This window comes from Haliotis asinina, chromosome 15, assembly GCF_037392515.1.
Source record: "Haliotis asinina isolate JCU_RB_2024 chromosome 15, JCU_Hal_asi_v2, whole genome shotgun sequence".
Classification (NCBI taxonomy): domain Eukaryota; kingdom Metazoa; phylum Mollusca; class Gastropoda; order Lepetellida; family Haliotidae; genus Haliotis; species Haliotis asinina.
Window position 1 is genome coordinate 13,589,733 of NC_090294.1, and position 12,573 is coordinate 13,602,305.

Below are 12,573 nucleotides of genomic sequence, written 5' to 3' on the forward strand. Positions count from 1 at the left end.
AGCGGCACGATCTCGCTACTGAGAAATTACAAAGAGCACAGGCCGAGTACGCTAAAAAACGTCTCCAGAGGATCGATTTTATTAACGAACAACTCCAGCGTGAAAACCATGCCGTTCAAACATTCAACGATGTCGATGAAGCAATGAAAGAATACTACCTACTAACTGGTAAACAATTGGAACCGCTCAATAAACCCACACTCGCTCAGTACTACACACCATCCAAGGAACAAATGAATCGTGAACTGGGCTTCATAGTGTTGGGTATAGCAGCTACGAAGCTAATTGCGAAGCAATTAAATTAAAATACCTATATAAGTAAACATGAGACCCGCTCCATACCGATGCGAATACATACTTATGGGGAAGACCGAGGCCTGTGGTAGGAAATGCAGGAATCAGGGGTTCTGTTGTTTCCATATGGGAAGTCCTAACTACACGTGTTCTGTGTGTGGTATCGGGGTTAAAGGGCACTACTGTCTATGTAAAGCTCACGGAGCGAACGTAGTCAGACATCAACTCATCTACGAGAATAAAAAGGGCTACATAAAAGAACGTAGGCGACTGCTCAAGATAGACTCCAATTAAATGTTACTGTGAACCAATTAGACATTGGTTCTCTTAGGTGTAAACACTATGACTACTGTGCGCGAGCTGAAGCGGGTCGCAAAACAGAGAGGTGTGATCGGGTATTCTCGAATGCGGAAGTCAGCATTGTTGAGATTACTAGGTTTAGAAGCCCCTCCTACGGTAACACAATTAAAAGCTCAAGCAAAACAGCTTGGATACACGGGTTATTCAAACCTGGGGAGAGCCGGGTTAACCGCATTGTTATCACATGCCCCCGTAGCACGTCCCACTGTAAAACAACTGAAAGCCGAGGCACACGATTTGGGTTTAGGCGGGTATTCTCGTATGAGAAAACCACAGCTTGTAGAATTATTACGACAGAATAGAGCTATTGACCTACAGTTCGTGCGCACTGAGCGCGCTGTAGGCAACTATTTGAGAGGTTGGCGCATGCACGTTGATAGAAACATAGACATTACAGATATCAAGCCTCTGATAGCTGATAAGGTCAACCAGGAACTAAATAACCTAGGAAGTATCAAGTTTCAGATCACAGTGAAAATGTCGCTCGATAAGCAGGTTGGGAGTACCACTGAGTATGTTCAGCCTTACTTCCGAGGTCAACAAGAGGTCGTCACACATACAGAGACCATTGACGCATCAATCGATACCAGTTTTCAGCAGATACGAGAATACCTAGAACGCTACACACACTTGGGGTCCGGGTGGGCTGTAGATAAAATCGATAATGTCTATCTAGACATAGCTAACTACGTGCCGTTCAGAGGCGGGTCATACCTAGCCTTGCCTCCCTACTATAGGAACAAACATGCCATAGTAAACGTTAAGAATAGAGGAAACGATTGCCTGAGGTTAGCTATCAGGTCAACCTTATTTCCAGCTGACACTAATCCGAACAGGCCTTCTAATTATCCTCAGGATGATGGGCTCAACTGGGATGGTATAGATGAACCCACCCCCATATCCCAGATCACTAAAGTAGAAAAACAGAATAATATGGCTATAAATGTCTTTGGGCACGAAGGTAACAAAACAATAGTACACAGGGTCAGCCCGGTGAAGGATCGCCAAGTTATCAATATATTCATGATCCAACGAGGTGACAAGTATCACTACACGTGGATAAAACATCTCAGCCGGTTGTTGCACGACCAGTCGAAACACGATGGGGAAAAACACTTTTGTGTACGATGCCTACACGGTTTCAGTCGAGCTGATTTATTAGAATCCCACCGGGAGGATTGCCAAGGTGTGGGGCAGACGGCTATACGAGTCGACATGCCTAAGGAAGATAACAAAATCCTAAAATTCAGTAACCACAAGAACCAAATGTCTGTGCCTTATATCATATACGCCGACTTCGAAGCCTTGGTTGTGGGTGGGGATTCCCCCACACCCCCCAGTGGTAGCTTCACCCACAAGACACAAGAGCATAAAGCCTGTGGGTTTGGATACATTGTCGTCCGTTGTGACGGGGAAACGAAAGCTCCGGTAGTGTATAGGGGCCCTGACGCGGCTGAAAGGTTTCTAAAGTGTTTGCAGGAGGCAGAAAAAATTATTAGGAATGCATTGTATAAAATCGCTCCCATGCGTATGACCCGAGTCGACAGGCTAGCTCACGCTAGTAGCACTAAATGTCACGTGTGTGACTCACCACTTAACGGTGATTCGGTGAGAGATCACTGCCACATAACTGGTAAGTATAGAGACGCCGCTCACAGCGCGTGCAACCTCAAGCTTAAAATCAACCCTAAGACAATAAACATCCCCGTTGTCTTTCACAACTTGAGAGGGTACGACTCACACTTGATCATGCAGGCCATCGCGAAAATCGATGGTAATATAACGTGCATCCCCAACAACATGGAGAGATACATCTCCTTCAGCTTAAAAGGACTTAGGTTCATTGACTCGTTTCAGTTCCTCCTGTCGTCACTCGACAGTCTGGTCAAGGCCAACAATACCTTCCCTATCACCGATCGATACACAGACGCCGAGACTAGACCCCTGCTTATGAGGAAGGGTGTGTACCCCTATGAGTACATGGATAGTTGGGTCAAGTTCACCGAGACCAGACTACCCCCTATTGACTGCTTTTATAGCAAGCTGAATGAGGCGTCCGTCTCACGAGATGATTACTCGCACGCGACTAACGTATGGAATAAACTGGGTTGTAAGAACCTGGGTGATTATCACGACCTGTACTTGAGGACAGATGTACTGCTGTTAGCCGACGTGTTTGAGACGTTTAGGCGGACGTGTTTCAAGCAGTATAAACTCGACCCCGCATGGTATTACACCAGCCCAGGTCTGTCGTGGGACGCCTTGCTTAAAAAGACCGGAGTTAATTTGGAATTGCTCACAGATTACGACATGCACCTATTCATTGAGAAAGGCTTGCGAGGTGGGATTTCCATGGCATCCAAACGATACGCGAAAGCAAATAATCAATACGTGAAAGGTTACGATCCTAACAAGCCAACCAATCACATTCTCTACCTCGACGCAAACAACCTGTACGGCTGGGCCATGAGCCAGTATCTACCTACAGGGGGATTCGAATGGGTACCCCACGTTGATGTTATGGGGGTTGCACCAGATTCGAACAAAGGGTATATCCTCGAGGTTGACTTAGAGTATACCAAGGAATTACACACATCACACAACAGCTACCCCCTGGCCCCCGAACGTATGAGGGTTAACCCAGACTGGATGTCTGAGTACCAACATAACTTGTTAGGTGGGCGTGTGACAGACGTTGAAAAACTCGTGCCTAACTTAATGAATAAGACCAAGTACATCGTTCACTATCGCAACCTACAGCTGTACCTGTCGTTGGGTATGAGGCTGACCAAAATACACAGGGTGCTCATGTTCGACCAGAGCCCATGGATGGAGCCCTACATCAGAATGAACACAGACCTACGAAAAAAAGCCACCAGTGATTTTGAGAAAAATCTCTACAAGCTCATGAACAACTCGGTGTTTGGTAAAACTATGGAGAACCTGAGGAAACGCGTGACAGTGAAGCTGGTTCGGTCGAGTGAGGAAGACAAGCTCAGGAGACTGATAGAGAGTCCGGCATTCAACCGTAGTAAGATATTCACAGACAACCTGGTTGCCCTACACATGAAGAAAAGCCACATAAAATTCAACCGGCCTGTTTACGTGGGGATGAGCATCCTCGATTTATCCAAACACCTGATGTACGACTTTTACTACAACGAGCTCAAGAAACGTGTACAGACGGGTGTCGTTATCAGATTTTAAAGAGCCTAAATGGAAGATCAACTTAACACTCGCCTCACCTTATATCACAATGGACAAAAATCAGTGGATCTCTAAGATTAGTAACAACGGTAGCTGGATCGGGGATTTCATCATTCCGGAGAGGGGATTCATGATATCTATTAATTCCGGAAATAGGTTAATGTCTGTAGGAAAAAATAAATTAACATTTAGCAATCGTTTGAGTAATATAAATATTCTTGATATATCCTCCCCTTCCACACTCATCATAGAAGTCTTCTTTTATTTAAGCACTGAAAACAACTCAAGAGTACAACAAATTGTACCCGGGGTGTCAATACACTGGTATGACGAACACATAGGTCAACATTGTCGTATTGTTATACAACGGGATACCCCGGGTCATATAAACCGCTTAATAAGTCTCAGTGGGGTTTTTATTACAACAGGAAAGTCTATTAACCTCTCACCTATTACCCTGAATAGTGGTATAGACCTTATAGAATTCAAATTCACTTATGGACTATTAACTGAAACCCAATTAAAATATCTTTCATAATATATATTATAGGATGGGTCTGTACCCAGTCGTAGAGGAAGTAGCGAAGACGTTGGAAACCGTAGATGGGTTCCGCTTGAGGCAGTTATGTGATGTGAAACGTCAACTAGAACATGACCGTGACACGTGGAAAGCACTATGTAAGAAGTACAATAGAGCTTTCAATATCGTGGACGGGGCTGACACTACCCTTATGGCAACCAGCATGGGACTAGGGGCGGCAGGCGTTGGGTTGTTAACCACCATCGTGGCTGCACCTATAGTGCTAGGTTTTGAAATAACAGCTGGGATAGCGGGGGTGTTAGGGTTGGCGCTTAAGTTGGTATCACGCAGACTGCATCGTAAGGCATTGAAACACGACGAGATCAGGGTTCTGGCCGAAGCAAAGCTGAACACAGTGAGTGAGCGTATTTCCACGGCACTCTCTGATAGTAAGATCTCAGAAGAGGAGTTTCGTTCAATCCTCTCTGAACTCAAAAAATATAACGGAATGAAACAAGATATTCGATCCAAGACTCGTAAGTCTGCTATCAGCGAGGACGAGAAAAAAAAGTACATAGAACGGGATACAAAAAGCCCAACAAGCCTTTATTATGAACACCAAAGAGATCATAGGCGGTTCACGTTAAACTGTTTCATCGAGGTAAACGTGACATAGGCCGGGTAAGAGAAGAATTATTGATCGTACCGTACGGCACAGTATTACCTCCTACCAACACACGGTAATAGTAGCAAGTAGGCACGCCAACTTTTTTTGTAGTAGGGGTAATAGTAGCAAGAGCTAAGGGCCCAACCAAAGCCTTATTTAGTAAATAAGGCTTTGTAGAGACTTTTCTTGAAAGTGTTTTAGAACTGTCATTCCCTATACTACTCAATGTCTGTGCATCGATTTTAAGTTTACTTTGTAGTAGTTTTCTTTTTGTCTAGTGGTAGGGCACCCGTGGCGAGCCACCTCCTCGTGGTGGGTGCTGGGTAACCCTAAGTGCTCGCCAACCCCCCGTGTGGATCCGGGGACATATTTGGTCCACCAACCCGTTTGCTGTGGGTTGCGGCCCTGTGTCGGTGGAGGAGGGGATCCTAGTGGTTGAGGCTTGGAACCGTGTTCCTCTTGCCCAACACACCACTTTCGCCCTGACTTCACCTAGACGGGTGGTTGAGTGGGCCCGTTTCAACCAATCAAAAGTCGAAGGTAACTTTCCTCCAGAATCTTACATGAAGTTGTTACTGTAAAATTATTGCGACAGTCTATGTGATGACCGTGTTTGCCAGTTTCATTGTCTCTGCATCGATGTTATGTTTACTTTGTAATAGTTTTCTTTTTGTCTAGTGGTAGCCTAGTAGTTTAAGTGTTACCATGTAAAAGACCAAAACAGTCTTATTCCCTTCTTATCTACAATGCATGAAACCCATTTTGGTTTCCCCTGTCATAATTTCCTAGGAACAACAATGCTAAAATCAGCAAAAAGCCATAGTCACTTATTTTTGTCTCGTCATATATGTTTTTGCTTGTTCTTTGCAGCCATTCTTCTTGTACCTGGCGTATCAATCTACACACATCCCCCTCCAGGTACCCAGTCAATACATGGATCAGTACAGCCACATCAATGACACAAAGAGGCGGACCTTTGCTGGTAATATGATCACTGTTGATTTATGAATTCGTCAACACGTTTCTCCTAACACAGGGTGATACTGGTGCCAAGCTATTTATAGCAATATTTCAGCTAAATGATAGCAAGGGACACCAAGAATGACTTCACCCATTGTATCCATGGTGAGGACGAAACAAATAATGAATCCAAGGTCAACAAGACAAGGGAACACAATAATCAATTTATGCCACACTGTGTCCCTTGATTCTGCAACCTGCGAAGGTCCCGGGCTAGAATAGGCCTTCAGGAACCCAAGTTTGCCATAAAAGGCGACAAAGCTTGTAGTAAGAGGCGACTAACGGGATCGGGTGGTCAGGCTCGCTGACTTGTCATCGATTCTTAATTGTGAAGATAGATTCTCATGTTGTTGTCACTGAATTTTGTGGTCTAGACTCTATTATTTACAGACCGCCGCCATATAGCTGGAATATTGCTGAGTTCGGCGTAAAACTCACTCACTCACTCACCCTTAATTCTGCCGCCATATGGTTGGAATATTAGTACGAAGTTAAACAACAGACATATCTAAATTTCATTTCTGCAACAGTACATGACTACAGCATATGAAATCCTCTGCTAACCTCCATATGTGTACATAGCTGACACTGTTTCATACCATTAGTGTTATCAATATTAACCATGGCAAAGGTTTCTAGAATATTTTGCGATTTTTCGATATAAGCATATTAACCTCACAGACCTTTTCACAAGGCGTAAACTATTGTTGCTTGCCTGATAATGATATCTTTCAACTTCCAGGAATGACCACTTGTATGGACGAAGGAATCGGAAATGTTACAGCAGCTCTCAAGGCATCTGGTCAGCTCGCGAATACTCTCATTGTATTTTCCGCCGGTAAGTGATGTTTTATCTCAGCATAATTTCAAAACTGAGGTAATTCTCATACTAAAGTGGATAAAACATGGAAGTTCTCACTTCGAAAGTTAACTTCTGAGATGCCACGACCAACAATGACCCATCCCACCCCCGTCTTTTTTACCATTAAATCAACTGAAAGTTCAAATAGGTTTTCAGTTCCGATACTCAGTATAATGTTATGGATACTGTGTCTGTGTGCATGAGCAGTAATATTTTTTATGTTCCTACTTTTGTTAATTATTAGGTATTCGGGATTTATATCCGACTGAGGGCTAAATATAGGACTTTTGGTAGACTTAGCTTGACCATAGTTGTCTCTTGCTCAAAATGTGGCGGAGTTCCAACACAAAATACTTGTTTTTCAGACAATGGAGGCCAGGTGAGCGAAGGGGCAAGCAACTGGCCATTGAGGGGGACGAAAGGGACATTATGGGAAGGAGGTATCAGGGCTGTGGGGTTTGTGTACGGCGATATGTTGAAGAACAAAGGAACGATCAACCGTCAGATGATCCATGTGTCTGATTGGTTTCCCACATTGGTAGGAATGGCTGGTGGGAACACCAATGGGACAAAGCCTCTGGATGGATTTGACCAATGGAAGACCATCAGGTAAACTCATGCTTATATCACCGCCAGGGCTTCAAACGCAAAAGTTAGCACACATGTGTGTTCATTGTCAGTTAAGGAGTATTAAGGTCACCAGAAGGCCCTAAGATCCCGGCAGTGACAACATATTCCTCTCTGCTATTTTAATGTTCTTTCATGTAGTTCAAAATCGCATCACAAACACGCACCTACGCACACACACACACACACATCAGTGCTCGTTATAGTGAGATAATATTTAACGTCACATCAGCAATATTGCAGTCATATCGTTACGAGAACGACTAATTATAAAAATATAAATGAATTAATAGCACACACATTGTAACACCCTGTCAACGAAGGACAGTAAAACTAACTAGAATACCACAACTAAAAACAACTAAAGGTAGATCACCATACTAAGGACCATGGGGACTTACAGTACATTTGCTTCCTACATGGACCCTAGTTGGATTACATCATCCCTTCAGCTGTTAGCAATTTAGACAAATCTAGCCATAAAGAAAAAGAACACTTATTCTACGATTAAAAAACCTGGAAAATTGAAATTTACTTCAAATGTTTTGGGACTTAAGTACCCTCTCAGGACGCTAATGATTTTACAGTACTTCAACCCCCTTTGGTCCCGGGATAGAATAGACATTCAGCAACCCATGCTTGCCATAAAAGGCGACTTAGCTTGTCGTAAGAGGCGACTAACGGGATCGGGCCGTAATCAAGTTTCGAACGGATGAGAGATGTGTATAAGTGAAGTAGGGTAGTTTGGTCTCCTCCTCACTTAGAATTGGAAACAACTTTTAACAGACCAAGTGCCTTCAGGCATTTAGTCTTAAAGGATTTAATGTAGAGTAGAAAAGCTAGATGTGAGTCGAAAATAAGACCCAAGAACTGGGCCTCCTTTACTACTTTGATGAGGGTACCATTTAAAAATAATTCTGGATCTTTATGCGGTTTACACTTTCTGCAGAAATGCAAGCAATTTGTTTTTGTTGTAGAAAGTTTAAACCCGTTTTCAAGTGACCATTTTTCAATTGTATTGAGACAAATGTGTAATTGCCTCTCTATTGTATGCATATTTCTACCTCTACAAGAAACATTAAAATCATCCACTAATAGTGATCATGTACTGAATCACTTACAACCTTAGAAAAACTATTGATTTTGATACTAACACCCTGATCTTGATGAAAGTAGTCTGAGAGGATTGATCCTACACGTACTTGAAACTCTGTCGTTTAAAAAATTACATATAAACTGAGGCAAGCGACCTCTCAACCCAAAAGAATGAAAATCTTTTAAACTACCATGCTTCCAAGCAGTATCATAATGCTTTTTCGAGATAACAAAAAGATTGATACTGCATGCTGTTTTTCAATGAAAGACTTTTTAATAAATGATTCCAGACGAGCCATGTGGTCAATTGTGCTTCGGTTTTCACGGAAACCACTTTGTATATCAGTGATCAGATTTTTGGTTTCCAAAAAGGAAACTAAGCGATTATTTACCATTCGCTCCTTGGATTTGCAAACGCAGCTAGTTAAGGAAATCTGATGGCTCTATATGATCCCTCCCGAGCTTTGGAATAGTAATAACTATGGCTGTTCGCCATGAAGGGGGAAAATGTTGCGTTATCCAAACATGGTCACAAATGCCAAGGAATGTTTCGAGACATGATTCAGGCAAGTGTTTTAAGAATTGGTAATAGATATCAGCAGGTCCTGTTGCAGTATCGTGAGCCTGTGATAGCGCAGTATGAAGTTCATGTAATGAAAATACCTCATTATAGTCTTCACCATTATCAGATTTAAAATTCACTGTTTTCTTATCTTGGTGTGTTTGATAAGTCTGGAATTGTGGATGATAATTTGAGGAGGACGAATGCTTAGCCAAAGTTTCACCCAACTTGTTTGCAATATCAGATTTTTCAGTTAGTATGTTATTATCATTTTTGAGATGTTGAATACTACTGGATTTGGAACCCTTGTCGTTAATATTTTGGATTATATTCCATACCCTTGACACAGGAGTATGGGAATTTATTTTGGAAACGTAATTTTTCCAAATATGACGTTTAATGTGCTTAAACGGTCGTCGAGCTTTAGCGTAACTGATTGTTACATTATTTAAGTTATGTACAGTGGGATGAAGGCGAAAATATTTCTCTGTTCTCTTCCTCTTTTTCCTAGCCTGTCTGCATTCATCATTAAACCATGGTGTATGGATGTGCGGAGTTACAAAGGACTTAGGAATAGTTTCACTAGCTATGTGTTTTAGTTTGTTCGTGAACATTTTAAATGGATCAGGTACATCCATGAAAAGGTCTGATTTACGTTCCTTAAGGCCGGTGGCCTGAAATAATGGCCAATTGGCCTTTGAAAAATTCCATCTTGTTACAGGCGGATCATCGAAAGGGTCAATTGCTGTAAGTACTGTTGGAAAATGGTCACTACCACAAAGATCATTATGGACTGACCATTCAAATTCATTATAAACGTTTGAATGAGTGACAGGTCTAAGAATATGTTCCCGTTGCAGGATGTAAATTTGTGTCAGAGCCATCATTGAACATACATAAATTACTATCAGATATAAACTCTTCAAGAACTTTCCCTTTGTTGTTGGCATCAGGACTTCCCCATAATGGCTTATGTCCATTGAGATCACCCATTTTGATACAGGGTTTTGGTAATTGGTCATACAAATCTTGGAGATCGGCCTGGTGAAGAATGGAAGAAGGGGAGATATACAAGGAACAAAGGGTAAGGGTTATATGTAAAGTAAGACAAACAGCAACAGCCTGAAGATTTGTCTTAAGAGGAACAGGGCTATGAATAATGCCTTGTCTCACCAATATGGAAGATCCATCAGTGGCTTTGTCACCAGGGGGTGAAAAAGAATGATATGAATTGTATTTGCGCAGTTCGAACTTATCATGTTGTTTCAAGCGTTTTTTTCTTGAAAACTAAATGCTGAAGGTTTACAATCCCGTGCTAGTAATTGTACTTTATTAAAATTGGTCCTAAGTACTCTGCAATTGCATTGGAGTAAGGAGTTATTGTTCATTTTATAGCATATACTTTGGGTGTTGGGGTTGTGAAAAAGAAATTAAGTACTAAGTATGTGTTTGTATTAAGAATTTCTCCATTTTTCGTGAATCGTTTAACATGAGTGACTCCTTGGTTTTGCAGTTCCTTTTTACTCATGCGGGCAAGCCAGCGGTCTCTGCCCCTCAAGATGCCTTTGCTACTGTTCAGTATTTGCAAGCTGTTTTGTGGTTATGAGGGTAGCTGATTGTTTTGCTGTTTTACACTCTATAACGAGAAACCCAGATCTAATTTTTCTAACGGTTTGAACATCACCAACAAGTCCATAAATTGCTTTTGATGAGGCAAACGGATTTAGGTTTAGTGGTTCACCATCAGTCGAAGTTACAACCAAAAATCTACACCATGTATCTGGATATCTGTTTGTGATATTTTTCTCATCTGAGGACAAACACTCATCTAGTGCTCGTTTATGTTTTAGGGGGTTGATCCATGGTTAATGATAGAAACTTCACCATCCCAGCTCCCCACCCTCCACCGAGTATTACATGGACAATGCTACACACCAGTAGGTCTCCGACTGGCAACACCAAGGATACTGAAATGGTATACTCCAGCAGAAGATTAATAGAAAATTAATCGATCTACCAGATTGGCCCATGAGCCACCGACGTCTGTGCACAAGACTCTAGGCAAAGTTCATAACATCACTTTTCAAATCTAGAAGTGTTATGTGAGTGAAAAGCCAAGACAAACAATGCAAAATAAAATTTGTGCAATTACATAATCCACGGGCTTGATCCATGACCAGCCGATTGGTCGTTCGGGCCCGTCTAGGCGAAGTCAGGGCCAAAGTGGTGTGTTGAGCAACTGGAACACGATTGCAGGCCCCTATTGCCCTTAACCACTAGGATCCCCTCCTCCGCCGAAACAGGGCCGCAACCCACGGCAAACGGGTTGGTGGACCAAATATCCCCCCGGGTTCACAACGGGGGTGAACGGCTCTTAGCATTACCCAGCACGAGGAGGTGGCCGTTCACGGGTGCCTGTGCTTGTTATAAGCTGCAGTGGACTCTAAAACGGAAACAACCACAAATGCATACTTTATATATTGCATATATCTCGGGTGGGATCTTCAAGCTAGATAATAGAGCCTTTAAACTAGCGAAAAGGTAACAGCTGTCAAGGCTGGTATGTAAACACCATGTAAACACCATGTAAGATTTGTAGAATGTGCTTAGATCGTGGCACAGACAGGAAATATCTAAGTGTTTTGCTTAACAAACCCTGACAGGGAAAAATACTACTGCACCTTTCAGTAGTCTTCCAGTGGTCAAATCCGACACAAATGCATAGTTTATATATTAGATATATTACTGGCGGGGTCGTCAACCACGTAACAAGAGTCTTTAAACTAGCGAAAATGTAAGATCTGTCAATGCTGGGATGTAGACACCATTTTACATCGTGCTTAGAGCATGGCACAGACAAAAAATATCTAAGTGCTTTTGCTTACCAAGCCCTGCCAGGGATAAATATACCATTGTACCTGATGATCTTCCTGTGGTCAAATCCGACACGTAATTCAAACAGTATATAATCCCCTGTGGTTCATATAGAGTTTTAAATACATTATGGATTTGGCAAACTAGATGACCATCTTTTACATCAGTGTTTTATCACGTCCGTTCTCCAATGAACTGCCCGGTAAATAATTTGAGCCTTGAGGCATCGATACAGGAAATTTTCGTGTGACTACTGTCGAATTCGGACTTTTTAGTCGGTCTCAAGCTCGTGCAAATTAGACAGAGTACACTGTAGATGCAGATGAGACTACACAAGAACTGACGGATCATTAAAGAATTTCCAATGCTTGTTTAAAGCACTTAAACTTCTGTGTTGAATTTCGAGACATGTTATTGTAGATTTTAAGCCTTGGGAGAATCCCCTTAAAGTCTTTTGCTGAGAATGTACGTTCTGAATAAAGAGG

At 42.2% G+C, this 12,573-nt stretch overlaps 1 protein-coding gene across 2 annotated transcripts in view; it reads left to right on the plus strand.

Annotated features, from left to right (window-relative positions):
• The window catches only part of LOC137265117 (arylsulfatase J-like), a 48,279-nt gene that overhangs the window by 24,363 nt on the left and 11,343 nt on the right, over nt 1-12,573 (plus strand). The window contains exons 4-7 of one of the 2 annotated variants that reach the window (XM_067800423.1): nt 5,919-6,030; nt 6,811-6,906; nt 7,296-7,539; nt 10,218-10,298. In XM_067800423.1, the coding sequence (XP_067656524.1) occupies nt 5,919-6,030; nt 6,811-6,906; nt 7,296-7,539; nt 10,218-10,298 (533 nt within the window). The remainder of the gene's footprint in view (nt 1-5,918; nt 6,031-6,810; nt 6,907-7,295; nt 7,540-10,217; nt 10,299-12,573) is intronic. The other variant, XM_067800422.1, reaches the window with a different exon arrangement.